The 15,010-nt window shown below is 41.9% G+C and overlaps 1 protein-coding gene across 1 annotated transcript in view; it reads left to right on the forward strand.

Moving 5' to 3' along the window:
* Positions 1 to 10,782: 10,782 nt before the first annotated feature.
* npas3 (neuronal PAS domain protein 3) overlaps positions 10,783 to 15,010 on the forward strand; it is a 159,837-nt gene continuing 155,609 nt past the window's right edge. The window contains exon 1 of the mRNA XM_077620285.1: positions 10,783 to 11,213. Coding sequence (XP_077476411.1) covers positions 11,041 to 11,213 — 173 coding nt within the window. The 5' untranslated portion in view covers positions 10,783 to 11,040. The remainder of the gene's footprint in view (positions 11,214 to 15,010) is intronic.

Here is a 15,010-nt window from a genome sequence, read left to right on the forward strand (position 1 = left end):
CAGGTCGGTCCACCTGTGTGGAGTTTGCATGTTCTCCCCGGGCCTGTGTGGGTGTTCTCTAGGTGCTCCGGTTTCCTCCCACATTCCAAAGACTCGCATGGTAGGCTGATTGGACACTAAATTTTCCCTAGGTATGAGTGTGCGCGTGAATGGTTGTTTGTCTCCTTGTGCCCAGCGATTGGCTGGCCACCAATTCCCCCGCCGCTGGCCCGAAGTCAGCTGGGATAGGCTCCAGCACCCTCCGCAACCCTAATAAGGATAAAGCGGTTCAGAAAATGAATGAATGAATGAACTCTGCTATAGTTCATTCATTCAAAGAGGGATGCTATAGTTACTATAGTATCCCTCTTTGAGTTTAAAGATGCATTTGAGTTTCATTGTAGTATACACATACTGTTTTATAGCACCAAGACCACAAAAATCTCGACTATTCTACGTCATCTTCAAAACATGACGTTGAGTTGGGAGGACAAACCACCTCATGGAACGCGGTAAGCAAACCACCATCTTTTCCACATTCAATATGGAGGGAAATATGGGTGTGGTTACGCCTATTGGCGACGCAGCTGCGTAAATTAAGCACATGCGCAGTATCTCGTCCTTTCAAACAGCGTTTTCAATGTTGGCGGATGACTACCACGACGAGGTAAGGTGTAGAGCAGGGGTCTCAAACTTGCGGCCCGCGGGCCAACTGCGGCCCTCGGGACGATAATTTGCGGCCCCCGTCTTAATATGAAAGATCGATTTTTATTTTAATTGTAATTTTTTTTTTTTTTTTTTAAATTTTTTTTTTTACCCCTTTCCCCATGATGTCGCCGTTTAAGTGGCAGCCAGTGGCAGTAGCTCTGTCCACTCATGTTTTTCTTGTTTTACAGCATGTTTTACATGAAAAATTAGAGGGAACATTGACATGCACCTGCTTGTGGCAGGTGTGATACTGGTGTGCCGATAGCGAGCAATGATGATGTCGTGACCGGATGATTCGCCTAAAGACGTTTCGCCGACGGACGTTTGACAGACGGACAGGTCGTACTAGTATTTGTTAGTTTAATGATTAAATACAAATACTAGTATTTGTATTTAATCATTAAACGCTGTTTTCAGCTGGATTTGACCGAATTTGAGAGCATTTTGAGCCGTTTGGCGAATGGACGTCTATAGACGTTTTTTTGCCTCCATCGCGATATCATCCAGTATTTGTATTTAATCATTAAATGCTGTTTTAGGATGGATTTGACCCGATTGCTGTCATTTTACGGCTCGGTTCTGCTACATCTGCCTGCCCAAGAGTGCTTACTCCCGGACTGCCATTGATGGTAGACAAACATTGATTTTTACTATAATTTGGACAACACCGGCGGCGGGCCGGATTAAAAATCCTAACGGGCCGTATATGGCCCGCGGGCCGAGGTTGAAAAACTTGTACACACACGATCCGGCGGGGCGAGCGTTCGAATCCCGTTTCGGCGAAACCTCCGTTCGGCCGAATGAACGTTCGGTGGAATGTCCATTCGGCGACCTGCCCGTCTGTCAAACGTCCGTTGGCGAAACGTCTTTAGGCGAATCATCCGAGTACCGATGATGTCGCTCACACTGGTACTCAGTGCGCTCAGGGAGGTTGTCTTTCTGCTCAGACCAACAAAAAATTAGAGGGAACTTTGGTTCGGAGCTGAATGAACCAATCACGGTGAGGTATACGGCTCTGGAGGGCGGGACATCGGCCGGGCTGTCCAGTGCCTCGCTCACTCACTCATTCATTCCTCCAATCAGCTGGGCGGAGGAGAAGCCGTGAGGCCGATCACTCCGCTCGGCGCGCACACTCCTCCGCTGCTCTCAGCATAGAACTGAATGAGGCGCTATGACCCGTGATCCAGCCTGTGTCAGTGTCTGTAGCCATCTCCGCGATTGAAACGGAGAGCGAAAGTGCACATGCGCCACAAACCCGCGCGACTGAATGTGAAAGATCAACCCGAGACTCATTCCAAGTGGAAAAACATATTACAGAGCCCCAGAGATGTCTCTTTCAAAGCCTGCCGTGAAGAGAAAGGTCGGTGATGAGCACAGACAGTTTCAAGAAAAGTGGGGAGTGCAATATTTCTTTGTTGAACACAGGGGCACCCCGACGTGTCTCATTTACACTGAAAAAGTTGCGGTGCACAAGGAATACAATTTGAAACGTAATTGTACTACGAGACATGCTGAGGAGTACGAAAAATACCAGGGAGATGAGAGAGCCAACCAGGTTGCCAGTCTTAAAACACGTCTTCTGAGGCAACAGGATCTCTTCAAGAAGGCTACCAAAGACAGTAATGCAGCAGTCAAAGCTAGCTACACCGTTTGTGAGTTGATTGATCCTGTGCTAAGTGATCCCAAATGGCTCATGGACTTGGCTTTTCTTGTTGATATCACACATGAGCTTAATGTACTGAACAAGAAGCTACAAGGCCAGGGGCAACTTGTCAGTGCTGCCTATGACAACGTGAGAGCATTCTGCACTAAACTTGTGTTATGGAAAGCCCAGCTCTCTCAGACAAACCTTTGCCATTTCCCAGCATGCAAGGCTCTCGTGGATGCAGGCACACCATTCAGTGGTGAGAAGTATCTTGAGGCCATTTCGAAGCTACAGGAGGAATTTGATCACAGATTTGCAGACTTCAAGACACACAAAGCCACATTTCAAATTTTTGCGGACCCCTTCTCCTTTGATGTGCAAGATGCCCCTCCTGAGCTTCAAATGGAGCTCATTGACCTGCAGTGCAACTCTGCACTCAAAGCCAAGTTCAGGGAGGTGAGTGGAGAAGCAGACAAGCTTGGGCAATTTTTGAGAGAGTTGACCCCCAGCTTCCCTGAACTTTCCCGAAGGTTCAAGCGTACCATGTGCCTTTTTGGGAGCACATACTTGTGTGAGAAGCTCTTCTCCACCTTGAACTTCAATAAGTCCAAGTACAGGTGCAGACTTACTGATGAGCATCTTCAAGCTCTACTGAGGGTCTCCACTGCTTCCTCCCTCAAGCCAAATGTGACTATGTGAGAAGAAGCGCTGCCAGGTCTCTAGCAGCAAGGAGTAGGCATGAGAAGCCGTGTTCAGAATATTTCATGTTCAATGTTCCATTCAAGTTCAGAAAGTTAAAGGTTAAAGAGCTGTTAATACAGACATTTGAAACGGAATAAAAATAATTCATTTTCTCTACTTAGCCAGCCAGTGTATATCTACTGTATGCTCATTAGTATTATTTGGTTTTGTATTACTGATTGATTTATTTTTTATTCATCTTTAAGTTAATTTATTTAATTCATTATTTTTTGTTAAAAAATAAAGATATTTGATAACGTTGGAATGTTTTATCAGTGCTTTTCTTGTGGAAATCCTGATGCGGCCCAGTCTCACCCAGACTCGGCCTCTAGCGGCCCCCAGGTAATTTGAGTTCGAGACCCCTGGTGTAGAGCAATTTACTGCCCTAAGTGCATTTTTATCACACTACCGGGAGATTTTTTTAGCAATCAATTGAGCCAAAAACACCAACAAATCTGTTAGTTTAATGCTAGGTTGAACACACCGTTGAAAATTTAAGGTAGGTAGGGTTATTTGAAACCTCTTTTAATCATAATATTTAATGTTGGCTAATTAAAAGTAGATTTTGGAGCAGCAATTTTTGGGGGGTATAATTCTCAGTCTTTTTTGTTAATATGCTAAGGCAGGATTTAATTCCAAGTCATTTTTTCTTTTAAAAATACATTTTTTTAAATATGTTTTTTTGGGGGGCAAGATTTAATTCTAAGTGTAATGCATCTAACTATGTCTTGTCCTATGTCTGCAGGTGGAGAAAAATAAGACTGGCCACACCAATCCACACTTCAATGTGATGCCAACTGTGCTAATGTTTTCCTGTTAATAAAAAGTTTTAACTTGTCATCTTGCTTGCATTCTTTTGCTAGGTAAATGTGATGAATAAGACATGCATACAATTCAAGAACTTTTATTTTTCCACAAAAATTCTAAGTGGGTTTCGAGATAGGTTCGTGTAGGCCGTCCAGCAATTAAAAATGGACCGGTGCAATCGTCCATCGGTCAATGGACGAAAAATCCTCTTCTTGGCGTTGGAATTCTGGGAGAAAAAAAAGTCTGGGGTCCCATAGACCAAGTCCAATATAAAAATTAAAAAAACAGACTGGGGACTAGTTAAGTCAAAATTCTTTAGCATTGATTTGGTAAACTTGGGTGCACATATGACACATTCATTTCCCATGTTATTTCATTCTGGATGAGTTTTGCCAGTCAATCATTTCAAATCCATTCATTTAAAAAAAAATCCCAAAAAGTCATCATTCCTTCCATTTTTCTCTTCATAAACTGAGGAAAAAAATATTATTTTACCACATGTTGAAACTTGAATCAAAAATGACCCCTGCACTATTGTTGAATGAATTTCTCCCTTAGGTTTTGTCAAAACCACATTTAAATATTAAAAATGAAAAGGTCCAAGCCCAGGGTAAAGGTATATATCAGTGGTTCTTAACCTGGGCTCCGTGACCGGATGATTCGCCTAAAGACGTTTCGCCGTTAGGCGAATCATCCGAGTACCCCTGGGTTCGGTGGACACATTTTAGACACATCGATTCATCATGTCTATTCACGATAACATGCCCGCTTGACCATTACTGGCTGCAGTTGATCACGTGACATTGCTTGGCCAATCAGTGCTGCGAGGAATATATTTATCTTGAATTTGAAAACAAAAATCAGTTTATTTCACATTAAAGTAGGGTTTGGGAGGTCCAACAAGGTTAAGAACCACTGGTATATAATCTATAAGTGTACTGTTTATTTCTTACACCTCCACTGTAACACTTATATGGGTGTGAGTTATCCACACAAGTTCTTGCTATTAAAAATCAACACCAGATCAGTTAAAGTGTGTTTTCATTCAAAATTTGAATGTAGCATAATGAAAAACAAGCTAATTGAGCAAAGCATTTAACGCTGATATTTAATTATTACACGGAGAGAGAAAATTGAAACTAGTATTCACTTTGCTGACAAACAGCTCAATATGGCGTCGACAAGCTGGTCCTTTTTGGTCGTTTTGGTCACATTCTTGGTGTTTTCCAGCAGTCTGTGCTCATTGAGGAACTGAAACATACAATGGAATGATTTGTTTTTAAACATAAAGAGCTAGAGGTAACGCAATGTAGACAATTTGTTTGCAAACATTTTTCTGTCTCCAACCACGTGGGGCTACATCACGCCAACAAAGTATTCTCCCGTCAAAAAGCACTCTTAAAATGAGAACTGGGGCTTCGAAATCCCCAAATGACAACGTACCGAATGCGCTGCATTGTCCTGTAAGAACTTTATCCGGTCTTTCTTCAGTAAATCGCCACTTCTGAGCTGCTCTGCTCTGCAATCCACTGCCGTACTGACTCCCGGCTCATCTGCCATTTTGAAGATTGGCGGCGGCGATTTAAACTCTGACCTTGGTCACGCCTATTAAAAATAGACACACAAAAAATTCATTGTTTTCATAATAACGTGTATTATACTAATACACGTTAATATGAAAACAATGTAGTTTTTGTGTTTATTTTTTGTGCATTTTACATGTACGCCTTCAGTCTGAATCAATCCAACCCTCAATAACTATTGTATGGCTATAAAACCTTTACTACTGCTACAGCTGCGACACATATAAAAAGCATCAATAATAACCTCATACAATAGAAATATCATTTAGGATACGTATATTTGCTTGTGCAGCTCGCTACAGATAATTTGGTCGCAATGACTAGTCCACTATCTAGCCTATCTCAGCTGACTTCGGGCCAGAGGCGGGGGGCACCCTGAATCGGTGGCCAGCCGATCGCAGGGCACAGGGAGACGGACAACCATGCACTCTCATACCCATACCTAGGGATAATTTAGTGTGTCCAATCAGCATACCATGCATGTTTTTCGAATGTGGTAGGAAACCGTAGTACCCGGAGGAAACCCACGCATGCCCGGGAGAATATGCAAACTCCACACAGATGGACATGACCTGGATTTGAACCAGGGTCCCCCCACTGAGAGGCTATGTTACCAAAATGAATGAGTGAAGTTGGCAACTGTGAGGCTGACGCGCTAACCACTCGCCCATATATATATATATATATATATATATATATATATATATATATATATATATATATATATATATATATATATATATACATATACATATACATATACATATATACATATATATATATATATACACATACACATATACATATATATATACTTCAGCAACACGCTTATTTATTTATATATTTATTCATGTATTTATTTATTAAATAAAATTATTTATAGTAAAATTAAGTGAATGGTGTTTGTATCAAGCCATCCATTTGCCATCCATTTGGATTGGGATGGCCTGGTTATCCCTTTAATGTGTCAAATCCAGCTGTTGTCTGGTCCTTGAACGCATCATCTGTGTAGTTAATTGTGTACCTATGCTGATTGAATGTTCCTAGCAGCTATCAGGAAACATTTAAAAAACAATTTAATAGAAGACGGCGAAGGGCTGAGCGATGTCCGAAAGGCCAAAAAAAAGCAAAGTGAAGTTGACGTAAGCGTCCGAGCGACACATTGACGGCCGCCATCAATCATCACGCTACGTCCATGTGTGTATGTGCGTGTGTGAGACAGAGACAAAGACATAAGTTGATGTCTATTATCAATCACTTGCATATTGAGGTGTGCAGCTTAGATAATTGTGTGTGTATACATCTGTGTGTATATTTGAATTTGTGAGCTTCTGAGTAAGGGAGTTGGCAAAAGAGGGGGTGTATAATTGTGCGGGTACTTTGCAAAGCTCCTCACATAATATTTGATTTTTTCCCACCCGCTTTTTTGTTGAACCGTACAGCCAACCAATTCACACCATTCTTACCTTGAAACATTCCAAATACTTCCTCCTATATTGCTCCTGAGACTCATGGTTGGCCGAAAAACACAATATCTGTTTATTCCTACCAATATAACATCATTCATTCATAACAACATTAATTTCCAGTTGCAAACATTTCACATTTTCAAATGAGGCAGTTTTTGTTCTGATATACTAAATTCACACAACCATGAATTCACAAATCCAATGTATACACAAAATTTGGGCAAAACGTATTGTTGTTCAAAGGTTTGATAAAAAACACCATAAACATTTCCTATCCCTCCATTCTTACCCAATGGCACAAAACAAGACCCACAAAAACGCCACAATTTTTGCCCAAAAAATAAAAACTTCCTTGAATTCTCCCAAAATCAACATGAATTCACACAGCAACACGGCCCAAAAAAACAGATATCAACACAAAGCCACCCGTGAATGCCCCAAAATCAACTAGAAGTGGTCGCTGAATGCTGCCAAATCAGCAGGAGGGTACTCAAAATCCACAGCAAATGACCTATAAATACCCTAAAATCAACAGGAAGAGTATACTACAGACGAGAAGAGCAAGGATCCCCGCAACAATTCTCCAGAAATTGCATTTTCAAATTATAAAGTCAAGCTCTGTGTTCATTCATTCATTCATTTTCGGAACCGCTTTATCCTCACTAGGGTCGCGGGGGTGCTGGAGCATAGCTCAGCTGACTTCAGGCCAGAGGCAGGGGACACCCTGAATCGGTGGCCAGCAAAACCCAGGGCATGAGGAGTCGTACCAAGGTCTGTGTGTGAGTGAATATTTGAGTGTTTTTGTCTGACTGTTTTTTTTAACTGATTTCTGTGATTTTGGATTAAAGTTAATTAATGTAGCCACCTGATGGTGTAGAGCAAGGGTGTCAGACTTGGGTTGGTTCGCGGACCGCATTAACGTCAACTCGATTTCATATGTGCCGGACCATTTTAGATACTATAATATTTTGATCGTTTTTTTATAAATGGATTAAAAGATCTGGATTAAAATCCCTGAATATTCAGTTTTTTATAGATCTAAAACAATGTTTATTTTAGCTTTTTTAATACAAATTTAGATTTTACAAAATGATTTTTGAACTAAAAACACAGAAAAAATGGATTAAAAAATTACAATTATTGATTTAAAAGGGGGAAAATCAGGAAATGTAATATACATCTATACTCTTCATTTTAATTTGATCCTAAAACAGAAAGTCGGCACTCATGATTTACTTTCCCGGGCCACACAAAATGATGCGGCCGGCCAGATTTGGCCCCCAGGCCGCCACTTTCACACATGTGGTGTCGAGGTTCACTCATCTGACCTCACTGTGGGCATGCACAGGCTCGGTTCCTGCTAGTGGTGGTATGATTGAAAGTGGGAATGGTTGTTTGGCTTTCTGTGTGCCCTATGGCTGACTGGCGACCTATCAAGTGGTGTAGTCTGCATTTTGCCCGAAGTCGGCTGGGATAGACTCCAGCAACCCCTGCGATCCTTATGAGGATGTGCGGCTGTATTGAAGATGAATGAATAATTTTAATGTTTGTCCCAGTGAGGGACTTTTCAGTGAGTATTTGTGTCTATGTGTAATCATAAATGTGGCTTTGTTTGCTTCTGAGTCAATGCGAGTACTACATAAATGAATCATGTAAGAACATTTTAATGAAGTGTGGACCTGGATCTTAGAATGGATATTTGTGTTTGTTTGTGTATAATGTTCGTGCATATGTGTATGACAGTATGATGAAATAAAAAGGAGTTGTCTATTATGTGAGAATGATTTTGGCAGTATGAGCCACCTGATGATGTAATGGTTCACTTGCCTGACTTCAGTGCGGGCAAGCGTGGGATCGATTCCCGCTCTGTGCTGCTGTGATTGTTAGTGCAAATTGTTGTTTTTCTCTATGTGTGCCCTGTGACTGACTGACCAGTCGCACTTGTCACCAAAGTCAGCTGGTATAGGCTCCAGCACCCCGGTGACACTTGTGGGGATAAGTGGGATGGGAGATGATTAAATGAAAGACTGTGTATGTGACAGTGATTTTAAATTTTGTGTCTGAATTAGTTATTTTAAGTTGATGTATACTTTTATTTTCAAGTGTGAACGAATAACTTGCATTTTTGTGTCTGTGTGTGAAGTTTGTTTTAATTTGTGTGTAACTGAAAGTATGACAAAGACATAAATTGATGTCCCTTATCCATCATTTTCCTATCATTGAAGTACGCAACTAAGATAACCAAGTGTGCGAGCACGTCACACAGCGGCGTGCTTAATTCCCGTTAGCACTTCATTCATCACTTGCGTGCGAAGAGGCGTCACTGGCGTTTCAGTTTTCATTACCGCTGCGGGAAGGCGCGCTCGGGCTCCACTTTCACCTTTGACCCTCGGCCAACCGACCTCATCCATCAAGTATCAGAGCGGCAAAATTTTCATCAAATATTAACAGTGAGCCACGCTTTGACTTCCAGCGCACGATGCGCATTTTTGGTGGCGCCTAATTTGATTTGACGATCTTTCTGCTCATTCTTGTCATTGTTATAACATTTTTTGACAATCTTATCATTGGATATCTCGAATCAAAAGTTGAGACTTTTTAGCTGATGACTTTTTAGTCCAATGACAGCAATATTCTTCTGTCAATGGCAGTGAATGAGTTAAATGTTGGACTAGACAAACAGGGCTGCCACCCATGGATGCTATCGACATGCTGGGGAACAGAACATGCATTCATTCATCTATTTTCCGACCCACACATCCTCACAAGGGTCGCGGGGGGTGCTGGAGCCTACCGCAGCGGACGATGGGCACCACGCGTAGGAACTGAATCGGTAGCCATCCAATCGCATGTTCACACTCATACAACAATTTTAAGACCTACCGTATGCATGCATTTGCATCTATGTGTATGTATGTATATATGTGCTTATATATGTGTATTGTGTATGTATATGTATAGGTGTATGTACACATATGTCTATATGTGTATATATATATGTATGTATATATATGTATGTATATATATATATATATATATCAACACGCTTATTTATATATTTATTCATGTATTTATTTATTAACTTACTTATTACCTATCTATTTATGTCTAAAATGCCTTTCCTATTTCTGCATCCTCACCCTCTTGCTACTGTGACAACAAAATTTCCCGAATACGGAATGAATAAAGTTATCCAATCCAATCCAATCCAATCCTACCAGGCATGTTTTTGGATGTGGGAGTAAACTGGAGTACCTGGAAAAAACCTATGTAAGCCCAGGGAGAACTCCACACAGGTGGACCGACATGGATTTGAACCCAGGTCTCCCACTCCGAGGCCGACGCGCTAAACAGGCCGCCCCAGATTTCAACGACTTAATAAATAAATATATTTTTTCTGATTTTGTGTGTTTGTCACTTTTTTCATACAGAATTTGTATACTTGCACCTCTACTTACGAAACCACTTCTGCTACGAATTACTTCCGCAAGTAGAGGCACCACTATATTACATGTTGCCGAATTTTATGACCTTGAAGAGTAGTGTCAGCGTACAATGGAGTTCACGACGTGACTTTTCATCTTAGGGCAGACGCAATCGTTTGGGTTAAAAAAAATGTAAGCTGCTAAGTATTTGAAATATTTACATTCCATAATGTTTTGAGTATGAAGCCAAATGAAAAAGGTTTTATTTGAACTCACGTCATCACCAAGGTTTCGCTCGTTGACATTCCTCCACGCGTGCACGCGCACGCCCCAAGTCGTCAGCGTATCATCGCGCTGCAGAGGCGCGAGCGTACACGGAGCTCGCAGGCAGCAAGCTGACACTCGGCGGGGAGGATGGCCGGACACGAGACGCTTTTGTCGGCGTGCGGAGAGAGACGATAACGGCCCGCCGGAACGCGACATGACAAGTAGAAAAAAAACAAGATCATAATCATTTTAATCACGGTTACTCACAAAGACACTTTTTTTTGGGTTCTCGTTTTTTTTTTCTTTTCTTTCGGTGGGGCAACCGAAACCATGCTACGGACTTCCAGAGTTCCATCAGAAGGTTAAAGAAGAAAAGAAAGAAGACAAGGAGGTGTTCTGCTCTCCTCACCGCCACTATGATCAGGATCTTCCCGGACTTCAGCGTGCAGGTGACCGCGTCGGCTGCCGGCGGAGGCTCCGGAGGAGGCGGAGGGATGGTGAGCGGAGCCCCGGTGGGGCGCATGCCGGTCCCGGGGGTCACCAGCGGGACCCAGCAGAGCGTCCAGGGACTTCCGAGCTATCAGCAAAGGTACAAGGCGACCTGTAGCTTCACCGCTCGAACAACTCAGAATTCAAAAGTCCACTTTTCGGACCATTTTGACACATCTCTCATCTCATTTTCTGAACCGCTTTACCTTCATTAGGGTCGCGGGGGGTGCTGGAACCAATCCCAGCTGTCTCCGGGTCAGAAGCGGGGGACGCCCTGAATCGGTGGCCAGCCGATCGCAGGGCACGAGGAGATGGACAACCATGCACATTCACACCCATACCTAGGGGCAATTTAGAGTGTCCAATCAGCCTACCATGCATGTTTTTGGAATGTGGGAGGATACCGGAGTACCCGGAGGAAACTCACGCAGGCCCGGGGAGAACCTGGACTTCATTTTGACACATCTTATCTTAAATTTGCTGGTTTCATTATGGCTTAATAGCTTTGGCTTCGAACTCATTTGTCACGACCGACGGGGACAGGCGTCAAGTCCGTTTGAAGTGAATGTTTCAGTGACATTGATAGCAAAAGATGACAAATCCATTTGAAGTGGCTTCGCCGCCGTGTTCCTGGTTCACCGTCATTTACGGTGATGTGCGTCACATTTATTTCAACTGAGTTGACGGGCATGATTCAGTGTCATTGACAGCAGTAAACGTCCAATTTATTTGAACTGGTTGGATTGGATGTGAAGGATGTCTCCGTGCCACTGACAGCAACAGTTGTCCAGTTTATTTCAACTGGTTGGACTGGGTATGAATGATGTTTCAGTACCATTAATGGCAATAGATGTCGCATTCTTTTTTAAATAAGTGGACAAGCAGTATATATTGTTTAAGTTCCACTGACGGCAATCGATTTTAACTGGGAGGGACTGCAAGAAACCATTCAATCTTTTGATTTTGGCTATTGACAGTAATAGGTGTCTAATCTAATTGAACTTGGGGGGACTGGCAGTTATCAGTCTATCACTGTCAGTCCCCCCAGTTGAAATGGAATTTATTTCTATCGTTGTAAATGGGAGACAATTTTTAATAATCATTTTTAATGAACAGATTTGGAGATTTTCCTGATGTACAGAGCAAAAAGATGGTGATATCATAGTTTAATTTGGCCCAAAAATAATTGTGACCGCATTTACAATACATTTCGAGTCTTTGTTTGGTCTTTTTGTAATGAAAGAAAATCAATTATGTCAAATTTTGAGAAAGAGTTATTGGATCGCATGTGAAAAAGTCGAAACAATATCGGATCAAAATGTCATGTTTATGCAAATTAGTCAATCAAAATTGAAAATGTGGGATTTTATGTGAAGATGTGTTGCCCCATTTCCGCCAAATTCCATGGCTTTCACAACTGGTAGACTTAAACCAGCTGGATTGAACGATAAAATCTTATTCTTCAAATAAAAATTCCACCCATCTGTTGATTTCATATTTACTTCAAATCACCCACCCTATCCCCCTCACGGCGCCCCCGTAGGACACCGTGAGTCGTGCGCTGAGCTCCCTTAGCTCCTTTCCTCCTGTCTCTGGTTCCTTCGCTTCCTTTCTCCTCTCATGCGCTCACAGTGTGAATGATTGCTTGGTGGTCCCACTCAGTGGGTTGTTTTTTTCTAATCATCACACACGGTGGGGTGCCGAAACACGAATACAACCTAAAGCCCCTCCCCACCCGCACACACCTTCAGGAATTCCTAGACAAGTGGTTCTCTGATGAAGTAGAACCGCTTTGAGAGGACATCAATCAGGGGCGGAGCTTCATCCTCCAATGGGCGGAGTTGTTATTTAAATATAGCTCCAGGGGATGCTTTTTCCTCTGAAGGGAATTTAACTATGTTGTCAACTGATGGCCTGTCAGAGGACCTGAGAATCCTCAAACATGTGCTTTGACGTTGACAAACAAAGGCTGTGTCGGGGAATCTCTCGTGATCTGATATAAAGTGAATTTTCTATTTTTTGTGTGCTGTCGGACTGTGGCAAGTATACGGTAGACTATATCTCCTGTTTCCGTTTTTCCCGCAGGGGTCAAAGGGCTCGCTCGCTTTTCCCCCCGTTTTTCTTCTTCATGGAGAGGACTTCAACTAATTGGTTACTCTTTGGTTAATTGTTGATGGCTCAAATGTAATTTGGTATGTTGTAGGCGTGTGTACATATTGATCATTGGAGTTCATTTTTTTATTATTTTTTTGTCTCAGGGTTGATTATTTAGTTTGATTATTTGCAGACTTATTGTTGCCTGTAGGTTCCAGCTCAGCCAGTAGAGGGCATACGTGCTCTTTGGGTCTTCTTATCGTGTCTGGGTTGATGAGACTTTTTAGCAAGTTACATAGCTGGTCATATTTCAGTTGAATTTGTAATTCTACTTATGTGCAATTATTTACATGACAAAAATATTACCCAAGAAATCACTTCCAAAAAATGGACTTTGTCCCCAAAATTGGTAAAAAATGTCATTTCCAACCAAGGCCACAAGATGGCTTCAAATACTTCTATGTGAGATAATGCTAATATTTGAATATTTAATATATAATATTTTAAGCCAGCAGGGTTCATTCATCTTCCATACTGCTTCTTACAAGGTTCGCGGAGGGTGCTGGAGGCATATCCCAGCCAACCATGGGCAACTGGTGGGCGACACCCTGAATTGGTTGTGAGCCAATTGCACGGCAAAATGAAACGCACAACCACTAACGCTCACAATCATACCCCCACCGAGTTGGAATCGAACCCAGAATGCCTGCACCAAAGTTAGGCCGAAGAACCACTTTTCCTGTCAGGTGGCAAAGCCTGCAAGATATGACCTGAAAATACATTATTGAATTATTTTGGGGAAAAAAGATTTGAGTTTGATTTATTTAATAAAGGGACAGTACTAGATATTAATGAGCATATACATAGTCATGTTAATGAACATATATATTCTTCTTTTTTTCTTTGAGTAGTCTTCACAAAGTATTTTTTATTTTCTCACCATTTTTTTTTGGAAAAAAGGACTTAAAGTGGGAAACTTCAGTTTAAAAATAATTTCCCCTCACCCCATCTCGCCCTATTTATGCTATCTTACCCCATATGCAATATATTATCTATGCCAGGAAACAAAAGGAGTCCATCTCTTGCACTAGTCTACTGAATCAATATCTGGCTCTCAAGATTTCCATTCTCTCACCTGCACCGACGTGGATAATTTCTGTACCTTGTTAGGCATTCATTTTCATACTTTGAAATATAAAAATAGAATTGTTTTGTAGGGCTGCCTGATGGCACGAGTGGTTAGCACGTCAGCCTCACAGCTCTGGGGTCCTGGGTTCAACTCCAAGTCATGTTCTCCCCGGGCCTGCGTGGGTTTCCTCCCACATTCCAAAAACATGCATGGTAGGCTAATTGGACACGCTAAATTGCCCCTAAATATGGGTGTGAGTGTGCATGGTTGTCCGTCTGCCCTGCGAACTGCTGGCCATTGATTCAGGGTGTCCCCCGCCTCTGGCCCGGAGAGAGCTGGGATTAGCTCCAGCACCCCCGTGACCCTCAATGAGGATAAAGCGGTTCAGAAAATGAGATGAGATTTTTTTTTCGTTTTTTCATAGTACATTTTTTCCCTTAATCCTTAACCTAACCTAAGCTTTAGGTAATTCATAAATGATTAAATATTCTTAATATGATCAATAATAGTTACTACTTGTGTTTACACTTGCTCACTTGACAAGTTGGTTACTAACACCTATAATACCCAGTTTACCGATTTTTCCCTTTACAGACTTCAGTTTTCTTCCTCCTATCACAAATTTTCCAAACTTAAGTATTAGGGACCACTTCTTAAAACTCATATTGACCCTT

This window comes from Stigmatopora argus, chromosome 15, assembly GCF_051989625.1.
Source record: "Stigmatopora argus isolate UIUO_Sarg chromosome 15, RoL_Sarg_1.0, whole genome shotgun sequence".
NCBI lineage: Eukaryota > Metazoa > Chordata > Actinopteri > Syngnathiformes > Syngnathidae > Stigmatopora > Stigmatopora argus.